Source organism: Taurulus bubalis (assembly GCF_910589615.1).
Source record: "Taurulus bubalis genome assembly, chromosome: 12".
NCBI lineage: Eukaryota > Metazoa > Chordata > Actinopteri > Perciformes > Cottidae > Taurulus > Taurulus bubalis.
The window spans coordinates 7,633,717-7,645,942 of NC_136600.1; the positions used below are offsets into that span (position 1 = coordinate 7,633,717).

At 42.4% G+C, this 12,226-nt stretch overlaps 1 protein-coding gene across 1 annotated transcript in view; it reads right to left on the reverse strand.

The window, feature by feature from the left end:
* Positions 1 to 2,051, reverse strand: part of LOC306745226 (myelin basic protein-like) — a gene marked incomplete at both ends in the record, with an annotated part of 29,442 nt that extends 27,391 nt beyond the window's left edge. The window contains one exon of the mRNA XM_079227980.1: positions 2,004 to 2,051. Coding sequence (XP_079084106.1) covers positions 2,004 to 2,051 — 48 coding nt within the window. The remainder of the gene's footprint in view (positions 1 to 2,003) is intronic.
* Between the last annotated feature and the right edge of the window lie 10,175 nt (positions 2,052 to 12,226).

The following is a 12,226-nucleotide window of genomic DNA, read 5'->3' on the forward strand; positions in this document are numbered from 1 at the left end:
ACTGCGTCACTGCAACTCTTTCCCAGTGTAGACAACAGCATGTCAAACTAAAGTGCTGCAGCAATACCTCCAATAAAACAGAGAGCAAAATGACTCCGGGCGACCTGTGTACTGCCAAGTCTTGGAAAAGCAGCGACACGTCCTGGAAGTGAGAAGTGTATGCGAGGTAAGGATTGGTCTCAGGTGTCTGAGCTCAACCAAGCACTTTCATACTCAAAAATTCAATAACTGAGACGAATAAGAACTGCTGTTTAAATATATTAAAAAGAGAAAGTGAGAAATTGTATAAAACTGTGTTTATCAAACTGCAGTACTGAGTATTGCATGAATCAAAATCTCAGCCTGCACTCACAATTCAAAGAAAGACAAAAAAACTTTTCCCCTCTCCTTTACTTTCAGATAATCTCAGTGTGTGCATTTTTGGCTTCGAGGAGAGATTTTGCAGACATAAAGAAAAAGGCTTCCCTCATATTTGGCACCTATTTCCTTTTCTGGAAGATGTCAGAAAATTGTCAAAAATGTTTATGCTACACTACAGTTCCTGAAAAAAATTAAAAGTGGGGTTTATATTTGGTCCGTTGATGGGCCACAGTGATGTTGGAACAGGCGAGTAGACAGGAAACTTTCCATGCTCATGGCAACAATGTAGAAACATCATCTTAATTCAACTGCATGAATGCAGTATGTGTCAGTTTTTCTTATTCAAATTTCAAATGCGCCGAGCCTCTCACATTCCCGACTCACAGGTCAATCGGTTCTAAATATTCAAAAATATGTTCATAAGGCCTTTGAACAATCCCGATCATGACCGATTCATTACTGCACATTCAGGTTCATGCACGCACATGCAGGAATCAACACTTTTTGATGCGGTTACATCATTACATCGTCCTCTGAACAGGGGGCACAGGGGAGCAATGTTTACCACCGGCAGCCACTTTAGCAGTGCTTCAACACTCACTGCAGCAATTAAAGAAAAAGGCTCTCAGGAACTGAAAACACTCGTGAAACAAGAGCGAGTTTCTCTTCTGACAATCAGTCTGATTATAATGTAGCCGACTGATGCCTCTCTACGGAGAGGGGAGCAGCCGTCTCTGAAAATGAGCTTATTAATAGAGGGACATTTAACACCTCTGAGCGTTGTGTTGGGCTGTACTTGTAGGCAGCGGACTTACTGTAAGCACATGCTATCACTTATTTGTCACTATGCTGTGGAGCTGGGCAGGTAGCGTACAATGGGGTTTTTCTCCAGCTTTTTAATGGATGGAAACAAGGTGGTTGAGAGTGAACCAAAGCAGTGGTGGGCAGGGATGTATGTGATTAACACTAAAAACAGATTTGCTGTCCGACAGCTGTCCAGTTTAGCTCCAGACTTATCCCCATCCAGGCGTCTGCTGATGCCAAACAACCAGCTAACCAACAGAACCACGCTGCAAATGTTGGGGACAAAAAGAATATTTTTCAACAAATCAAAACATAAAAGTCAGGAAGTTTTCAGGATTTCCTGGGCCGGTAAACTTGGCATGGCAGTGTTTGTGCATGTTCAGACATCTGTTCCATGTGAGCTGGTGTTTTCAACAGCTGGACTAAATACAATGAACAAACAGTGCTTGACTCACCCCAATCACAAGGTGCTTATAATCCTCACTAAAACCACGAAGTCTGAAGTATGTCGAGAGATCAATGACACCCATTGCATGTTTACTTGGTAACAGCCATTTGTTCTTTTAACAGGTTACAGCCCTTTTTGATGATGCAAGAAAAATGTGTTTAGACGATACAAGGGCTAGATCTGCCTTTATTGATTAATCCAACTCGGCGCACAAAACGAGATTGAGATGCATTTCGATTGCCTTTCAACGGCTCTCAACATGTCAATGTCTGGGCTATGGGCTCGAAGCTAACAGTGCCAACAGCACTGTTAGCCAACAGTACGGACTACGGCGAGCGTGTTGCCAACAGTGTGTACCTGAAGGGGAACAGGAGGGTGGGCGTTACGCTACCACCATGGCGCCGTGGGTCGGGACGGCGTTATCAGCTGTAACCGCCATACGACAGCAGTGCAGAGCGGCGACCGTAAGCTAGCCAGTGAGGGCACGTTCACGTGCACTAAAATGTGCATGCATCCGGCCGCGTCAACAAAACAAGGAGTAGCTTGGATAACACTACACACACGTATGTATACGTTTGCTTTTTGCTACACTAAATGTTGCATACTGTTCCTTTAAATAGGCCTAAGCTCTTTCTGCTGCAAGTTTTTCCTTTATGTTCTCGCTGCAGAAACAACTGCTCCAGTAAGGCTTTAGGCAGCTTACATAAATAAAACGGCCAGGCTCACATGAACTTGTCACAGTTCCTGAGTTGGAATATTGCACAATCAACTTCCAAAAGGAAAACAGAGATTCCTGATTAGTGGATATATACCTCACTTAGCCAGCCGAATGAAGAAAAGGACTGTGGTTTATTTTTAACAACACGCATCTGCACACAGCTATTAAGACACAATTTGAAAGCTATAGTGACTTTTAGTAATGAATCAGCATTCTCCAAATACATGAGGGCTTAACACTGATTTGCTCTATTAACTCTATTGAGAAATATTGGTGTGGAAAAACCTCACAAATTAATATGAAAAAGCCTTTGTGAACTAAGAGAATGGGCTGAATCATGTCTGATTGTGCTGCTGATTGAGCCGTAACAGTTGTAGAAAGCACAACCAAGTAGCTATAAAAAAAAAGAAGCTACAACTCCTTGTTGATTAAACAAACTATATAGTCAGCGGCTGAGCATTCAAATGTGGAAATGGGGAGACGTGCAGGGATTCTAGTGGTACGCGCCTAAACGTGGAGGAGGCCTTGCAGCCAGTTTCGCTCTCGAATGTTACACAATCAGAGCCGAGATCCTGCAAGGACTTGCAAAAGACTGTTGCATAATAGAGTGTGAGATGCAGAAGAGAGGAGTGGCAGTGGTTGGGGGGGGGGGTGATACAAGGCTGCAATTACATGTAACAATTTTTTTTTGTCATTTAAGAAATCCAGAGATAGGAAGGCGAAATAAATGTAATGACTCCTTCACAAATTAACCCATGCGTTGCTGTTAATTGCCTGGTGTATTTGAGTGCATCTTTTGAACCATTTGTTTTCCCTTTAAATACATCATTAGGATGGGAAAAGCTCTTATCATGGGGCGGCTACATACAGGACAGCACCTGGAAGAATCCATTACCACTCGGCAGAGTCTGCAGCACACACGAGCCATTATCTGTCTGAACGTCCATCACATGTGGCTCTTAAAAAAAAAAAAAGACAAAGCAACACAAAAATGCATGTAGATATTCAAACAAAACTCCCACCTCGTGTTTTCCGTTTGCAGCACATACTGAACCTATTTTCTGTTCCCACCTTAACAATAGAACAGAGATCATGAAAAACGTGTGAAAGCAGCTCTGTCCACCAGACAGATTGAAGAACAGCTAAAGGAAGAGTAAATGTCATGAAAATCTTCTCGAGGCTATTATGTTATGGCTCAATTAACACAAAGTCAGCCAGTAAAACAGTAAAAAAAAAAAAGAATCCTTTCTTTTAGTGAGGATAGATGTGATGCAGCAATGTATTTCACTGACTGTAGGTCTGTGCAAGATGAGAGGGATATTACCCTGCTGCAACAGAAATCTCCCAGTCAGGACCAGATGAGCGGTTTATAATATTGTCAAAAAGGGAGGATGGATTACTCTACAACAGGGGTGCCCAATACGTCGATCGCGATCTACCAGTCGATCGCGGAGGTAGTGCGGGTAGATCGCATGCCATTTAAAAAATAATAATAATTTAAAAAAATTAAAGAAACTTTATCGACAAAACCCAGCTCCCAGTGTGCAAATTAATGTCAATCACTACGGACGCTGCGCCCACAATGGTTGGCCGCTTGAATGGATGTATTGCCAAGTACAGGGAGATGTTTTCCCCGACTTCCTTAATTACCACTGCATAATACACCAACAAGCATTATGCGCTACAACGCTAAACATGAAAGACATCACGGATGTGGCAACAAAGATCATCTATTCGAGCGAGAGCTCTTCAAAGACGGATGTTCTGTGTGCATCTGGAGAAGGACTGCAGCCACTCTGACTTCCTGCTGCACACTGATGTGAGATGGCTTATAGAGCTAAACATGCAGAATACAACCAACTAAGAGTATGTCAATATGCTCACGTTTCTGAATTACAATTTAAAACGTGTGTAAATTGTGTGTTCCCCTGAAGGAGGGAGCAGCAAGACGTGGGACTGTAATGAGTCATTTTGATTTACTTTTAAACCCTTGCGCTTTAATTATCGGGTAGGATGGACAATTTTTTTTAACTTTTGGACTTTGAATGGCACTTGCAGCCCAGTTATTCTTTAGTTATTTTGCACTTTCAGAGGCTTGATTGCTATCTTGAGTTACTTTTAAAGCTTTATTTGTACTTTTTCTTTACTTTTAAAGCATATTTGCACTTTAATTTGTATTACTATTTAATTTATTTGTTATGATGATGTTCTGATGTTCAGATCTTGTTACTCAAATACATTTGAAGTTCAAATTCCAACATTTTGAGTTACTATTCTTAATTTGCTATGGGAAATAGTCATTAGATTAGTCGATTAATCGAAAAAATAGTCGATAGATTAGTCGTTTATGAAAATAATCGTTAGTTGCAGCCCTAGAGTCAGCCTTTTCCCACATGAAAAAGATTAAGTCCAAACACCGTTCCACCATGACTGATGACCATTTGGTCTGCCTGACGCTGACTACCAGCAGCTACTGTCCGGACTATGCAACCCTGCTGGTTCCATGCAGTGAAGTCATCAGAGCAAAACGTAATGACCAAAAATGTACAAAATTGTATTGTGTCATAAGGGTTCATGCAGTTATGCAAGGTACGCCAATATTGTAAATATAAAGTATACTCTGTATATTTATACATTAATAATGCTTTATATAGATATAAGCATTATTAATGTAGGTAGATCTTTTTGACTTGGTCATTTTAAAAGTAGCTCGTGAGCCAAAAAAGTGTGGGCACCCCTGCTCTACAACAACCACCGCAGTGACACTCTTGGGGGCGCATCAGGTTTGGAAACAATAGCGTTCGGCCCAAAGAGGCGCACTTCATCACCCTGCAGGAAGCATGTTTGTGGTTCCATTTTGGAGAAACGACTACGAACAAAGCCAAAGCAACATTTCTTGAATGGGTTTCACAGCACTGGGATTGCCCTGCCTGAAGATTACTCCCTCAAACAGAGGGGTCGGCGAGATGGATGCGAGGAGCCAAGGAAACAATGTGGCGCGTTTCTTGTTCCTTTTTTTTTTTTACTCTGCAGCTTGTTAGTCTATCAAAACGTCATCCGCTAGTATGCAATACTAAAGTCAACATTAAAGTCCAACTTTCCCATAACAGGCGCAGATGTAATAATCTTTAAAAAGGAAAATGAAACTTCACGGTGGTGAGATTTTGAGTTGAGTCGGGATTTAAGAGGGTTTTTGGGTCAGTGACTCCCCGAACACAGGGTCAGCACAGTGCTGAACACACATGAGATGAAGCAGAAAATCAGTCAAACTTGTATCATATTATCATAGATTTAATACATCCTGTCTGGTAATGTTATTACAAAGTTCAAATACAGGTCAGTGTCATACGCTTTCTGTCCAAACAGCTTCTTTCTAGATCTGTTACAGCGGCGCTCACCAACCGACCTTTTACCGACGCACTTACAGTGCATGCATTCTGGTAACCACTGCTCAGGATATTTGATTTGATAAGAAGCCGGCCGGGCACGCACAACATGCTGACAAACCTATTTATTTCAGTCTACCACTAAAGCTGGAATGTGTGTGTGTGTGTGTGTGTGTGTGTGTCGTTGCCTGGTTCCGTTGTTTCGCTTTAAGTTTGCTCTTGTGCAAGACAGACAACAGCTTCTTTTTAACCCTCCAGCTGCCCTCAGTGACTGCACCGTGTTGCACTCGACTGAGAGTCAATTACGTAATGAGGACGGAGCCTATGAATGTATGCGTGTGTGTGTGTGTGTATAGAGGAGACACAGGATGAAGTAAGAGTGATAGGATAGGGTTACACACTGCCCACCTACCAGTGAAAGGACTCTCTTCTTGACAAGAGATTTGAGGTCAAAGGTCAACATCCATCCATGAAGGATGGCATTTTATTGTGCAGAGAGAGATGAGTGTCTGCTGCAGGAAGCCTTACTTCCTCTCTCTCTCTCTCTTTCTCGCCCCCTCTCTTTCAGCCTCAATTTGTTTTTCTCTTTCTGTCAGGTTGCCAGAACAGGGCTATGTCATGTTTGTAAAAAACAAGGTGAAGGTGAAAGAGTGAGCGAGAGTGATTTTTTTTACGCGGCCAAAAACAGCAAAAGCAATTTTTAAAAAGCGGAAGGAATGGATGAAATGGTGCATCTACCTGCCCTAGCATAGCTTGATGTTGTTAGCTTTGAAAGACAGATGTCAAAACACTGGAATCATGATTTGTTCAAGTCATCACGGTGGCAATTCATTTATCTCTGGTTGAGAGGGTCGCAATGTAAACAGTAGAAAAATACAGCATTCACGTCACAAAGTTATCCATCTTTTTTTTTTTGCCTGAGCCCTGTGTCGCCCCATTCAAATGACTCAGAGGCCTTTCATTATTCCTTACCACACTTGCTAAGAGTAACTATAGCTCTACCTTGCAATACAGGAACAAGGCAGTTTCTTTATTAATATATGGCGAGCATGCTAAATTTTTGCAGCTTCAGCAAAGTAGCATTTACATTAACATTTGCTTAATTGGCTACGGCTGAGAAAATCTGACAAAGCAACAACAGCTGTCCTTCTCTGGCTCGAAATAAGACGCTTGTCTTCATCTGTTCCAATGTTCCACAGAGAACAGAAAGCCTGGCAGGCTTGGCGACAGTGACTAAAAAGGGTGGCATCTTATTTTACGGTTGATGACTTTTGATGGGTCAACCATTTTCTTAGAAGGTGTTTCGCTTGGGACAAAATAACAACTCCACAGAAAGGACAAAAAACACACACTCATCCCCAGTTTCTTTAAGCTTTTAAAAACCCTTTTCCATGGATTAACTGGAATCATATCTGCAAAGTTTGGAAGATCATCCAACCAGAGGAATGTTATGCTGGTTGGCAAACTCCTAACCAATAGATAAAGCCCTGCATTGCCAGTCATCACTGCTATCTAGAGATGCACCAATGCTCAAACGGTTGGATCGGGCATTGGCGACAATAAGACGGTCGGTTATTGATTATAACTCTATCAATAATGAACATATCAGTATATTAATATTAATGTTTGTATTTTTAACATTTTGTTTTACAAAGCTAATAAAAAAAGCCAAGCCTAATGTTGCCTTAAACATAAAATAGCGCCTCATCGCGGTATCGGCCGACACCTAAGTCCAAGTATCGATATCGGTACTGAAAAAGTCAGATTGTTGCAGCCCGGTAATATCACATAATCATGTACCGACCAGGGGCCAACCTCAGGGTATGAAAAGTGAAGACGATGCAGACATGCCTCAAACTTGCATTCTCTCTACTGGCCAGCAGGGGGCGAATCCTGTGGTTACAAAGAGGAAATCACATTGTATGGAAGTCGATGAGAAAATGAACCTACTTCTCATTTATTTATTACCTCAGTAAACATTGTGAACGTGAGTTTATGGTCTCAATTCCTAGTGTCAAGAGTTTTTTCAATACATCATGATTTTATGGTCTCATTTAGAGTAAAATAGACCATAAAGCAGGGTATGCTTTAGGGCATGGACCTTGTGGCCGACGGCTTTGGGTGTCGGTTCTGGGTGTTTTTGTCTTACAACTTTAAATCTTTCAGTGTGTTTTCAGTTCATGACATTTTTATTTGAACGCTTTAATCACCTAAAAATGTCTCATTCTGTATTTGTTTGTACTAAGCTCCACCCTCCCGTATCACTTCTGGTTGCAAAACAAATGGCAACTCAAGGCTTCAAAGCGGCAGTCCACGAACCAATGGGTGACGTCACAATGACTATGTCCACATCTTACACACAGTCAATGGGACAGACAGATGTACGGCTGTTAATCTGCTCAATTTCTTTAAATTTCTAAAAAAAAAAGACAGCCGTGGGACATTCCTCCTGAAGAAGCATATGGCTCAGGGGGAATGTAACACTCCCAGGGGTCCGATGCTGTGTATAGATATTGCCTTGTTGATTCAAGCATTGATGTGTTATGCACAGGCACCTCCCATCACTCCCAGGGGTGTCCAAGTGATGAAGGGCCCCGAAGCATAAACACAATGCTCCTCAATGGATTCACAACCGCTGCCACCTGGGGGGTTTGCCTTCCAATAATCCAAGCTACAACCCCTCAACTTGATTCCAGAGGCAAAATATTCAGCTGAACCATCTGCCGCTGTGATGCCTGCGATGAGCCAACACACTGCAGGCTGTGACACCACTGCGGATGACAAAATAGCACCCTGAGTTGACTGGCAGCACCACGCCTTGGGCAAAGCTATCGCGGTTTCGCAGAGGAGGTGTTCATATAGCAGGTTATGTGACTCAACCTGTCTGCCAAGAACAGGCGCAGACAAGAGGGGAAGTGAGACAAAAGAGGAAGTTTGTGAGTCTGCGAGCAGGACGGAAGTTGACGAACGTCAGTGCATCACCTGCAAGTAACGGATAGAGTGCAGACACACACACACACACACACACACAGTGGGCAGAGTGGAAAAACATCACTCAGTGCACCTAACCTTTTACTAAATTGTCTGCAAAACTGTCGGCTGAGCAAAACCTCTTGGCATGTCCGTTCCCGGCTGAGCTGAGGCAAATCCAATGAAACGCAAAGGAATGCATTCCTGCTGCTTTCCCACCTCAGGTAGCCGTAGGCCAACAGAGGCTCCGCCTCACACTATGCCAAGGTTAAACTACAACTGCTGGCATCCCGCTACGTATACGTCAATATAAGCTTTTTTTAAAATATTTTCCCTGTTTCGTTAGTCATCCTTGACATGCCACAAAATCTACAAGATCACCACAAAATAGATTTCCATCACCGCAGCACCGATCTGTGTCAAAAGCGAAACACTCGTACAAATAATGTGATCCATCACGTGGGCCCATGACAAGGGGATTGGCCTAGTACGTGTTGCACCTGATATGTATTGGAAAAAAACATGATCTTGAACAACTAACACAATCTGCTTTGTGTTCTGGAGGATGGAGGGAAAAAAAGCCACGGTGAGGATTAAACCTACATGTAGTTTGTATAAAATGGAGCCAGAGGTTACCTTGCCGAGTGTTTCCTGGCTAGAGGACATCCAGGACTGCAGGCTTTAATAAATCAGTGCCATTCAGACTAAGCAACCACTCATGTGCGAGTACTTTATTTATAGGCCGTGCATAGATGCGACAGTTATTGAGCATGCCACTGCATTTAAACCCACTTTCTCTCTTTTTTGTTTACTAAAACTAACAGGCTGTGTAAACATAGTCAACATCTTGTCACAGAGCCTTATACTACTGCTACATCTTGGCAGTTCTCCTCTTCAACAGATCAACAGTTGTTCTGTTCAGCGTTAGGCCAATCAACATGTCCAGTTTCCGATACAGGCCTCCCCTGTTTTCAAGCAACAAGTCAAGCTTGCTGTGTGCCAGTCCTACTTCAGGATGCAGAGTGATGTAATACTTAATATCCTCCAGGCTCCACATTGTAGCCTATGTTTTTGATTAAAAGTCAGTTGACACGTCTATCCACTGGCCAAGACAAATAAAATAAAATATATTGAAAACACTAATACTGATATGTGCCTTCTCGTTATAATCAGTCAGACAATAAAATACAGGTGTAAACCTCCATTTAAAATCCTAACATTTTAAAAAAGACACAGTTTGGTGCACGATGACGTGCATTGTTTGACATCATTTGTACTAAAAGAATCGTCATGCTGATCTGATCAATTCGGCATCTATAATCCGCCTTTCAAAACGCACTTTCAATTAAATGTAGAATAAATACGTTTGGTCTAAGGGTCCACCGCCAACCAAATACACGGGGGTTTCCGGTAGCAAACAGTACGGAGCAAAATAGAAATATCTGGATTTTATTGGGTTAAAGTCCTGCTTGGCGTGCGCTATGTGTGCCGAATTAGAGACACCCATCTACTGATTAACACCAGGCTTTAAATTCGTCGGCACGGCGTGTTATAAAGCCACTGGGCGATAAAAGCGTTAAAAGTGCGCTGCCTGTCCACTGTGATTGGTTCAAGGAGAGAAGGCAGCAGGGCGGGTGCTGGTTATAGTACTTAGTGGTGGGGGCCCCCGACACTGTCAAAAGCACCTGACGAAGCAAGGGGGTCACCGCCTGGGGACAGTGGTCCGCATTAAACAAACACTGCCTAAGAACACATTACATTCCTAACATATTTCCCGCTGCAGGGTTACGCTACGGCTGTTACGCGTTGTAAACAAGTCGACGTGGATAGCATGTTTACAGTCGTTACGCCGTGTATGTTGGTGCCGCTGTGGCGATAGTAACGTACGCGCGTGACTTTTCTCCGCGTCGTGTCTTTTAATTTGCTCATTTCATAGCAGGTCGACTGTGCACACGTACCCTTCTCCGGTTAGTCTGTGACAAATGCATCCACAGCTGAGCCTCGGACTGGATGCAACGAACTGTCAGTCTTCCTTCAAAAGCGGCCGATGGGTCGTCAACATCAACAATAACGCCTTTTTTTTGTTTTTTTACCCCCTTTATGGCTCGCCCGTTGTAGGAATCGCTTAAGTGTCTCCGTATCAGATACAATAACCAAAAAAAGGAAAAAAGAAGACGGAAAAACTAAAAAACGTGTCACGGTGCTTCCTGATTTAGGTACTATGGTGGTGATGTTGTTTGTAAGGGGTGGGGCGGAATGCAGCTCTTAGTCCGCCAAGAAAAAATGTGGTTAAAGAAGCACGCTGGCGCACGTCTGTGCTTGATTAGTGAGCTTGTGCTTCTTGGCACGGGAGGGAGAAAGAAACGCGCGAGACAGCTAGAGTCGTGATTTTGAAAACAAGATCTCACAACGTCTGCCCATTAAAAAATAAATATATATATATATATCATTGTTCAAGGACTGAAATAGCTTTGCTGCAGTGTAGGTTGAAGATAATTTCCGCTGTTTTATTGTTGGCAGCTGCCTGCACTATACCGGCCGCTTTGCTCAAGGGCTGCGGCGGGAAGAGGCGGGTGATATCGTAGTGCAGGGATATAATCCTAGCTAAAACTTCCACTATGATAAATATGCCAAATTGGTTAAAGGTAACATGACATTTCTAGGGTTTTGACCCGCTACTCATTGGGTGCAATATCGGACAGGCTGCGCCCGTGAATGCATCAATACTAATATTATACAATATTTTAATTATGTAACACTGAAGCGAATTTGCTGCATAATGAGTAGCCTATACTTCACGTTTGCTTTTTCTACATTTTGGGGACATTACTTGTGTCATTTTAGATCTGAATGCTTTTTTCAGCACTGCAACACGTTTGCACGTCATTGCTTTTGGTGATTCTGTCTCCAAAAATAACATCTACCAAAATCAATATTCTCTGCTTTGAAATATGAATCTTATTTCACCTTTTGAGAACACTTTGGAAAAGATTATTTGAAAATAACTAATTTGGATTAGTCCTTGAGGCAAGGGTTAATAATTTTTTTTCAATTGTAATGGAATTAAATCTACCCTTGCTTCTAATAATGTCAGCTAATATTGCACAAAAGTGCTCTTAGAAGGAATGCACTTTGTACAACAAAGAGGCATTTAGTTTTTTCACACTTAAAATAAACATCTCATGTATTGATTCTTTCATTTTTCTGTACTTTATTGTCCCTGCGAAACATGTCCTCAAGTGATACATAAATAATTTCCACACCTTCCCCCTCCCCTAAATGGAAAATGTGTGAGCCATGGAATCCCATTTTCTGGTGCTGTTTACTGATGAAATAAAACTCAGTTGTTACTTTTATCACCTCAAGGCCCCAAAGTTCTTACTTTATCCTCTGTGAGCACTGAAGCAAAACTGTTAAAAAAAACATCCATGCTTGTGAAAGTGAAATGTGCAGACCCCAGAGATGAAACTTCAGTTTCTGGACAAAACCCCCCAAATCTGGGTTGGCTTCGCGCTCCCAGATATCGCCGCATGAACGTGT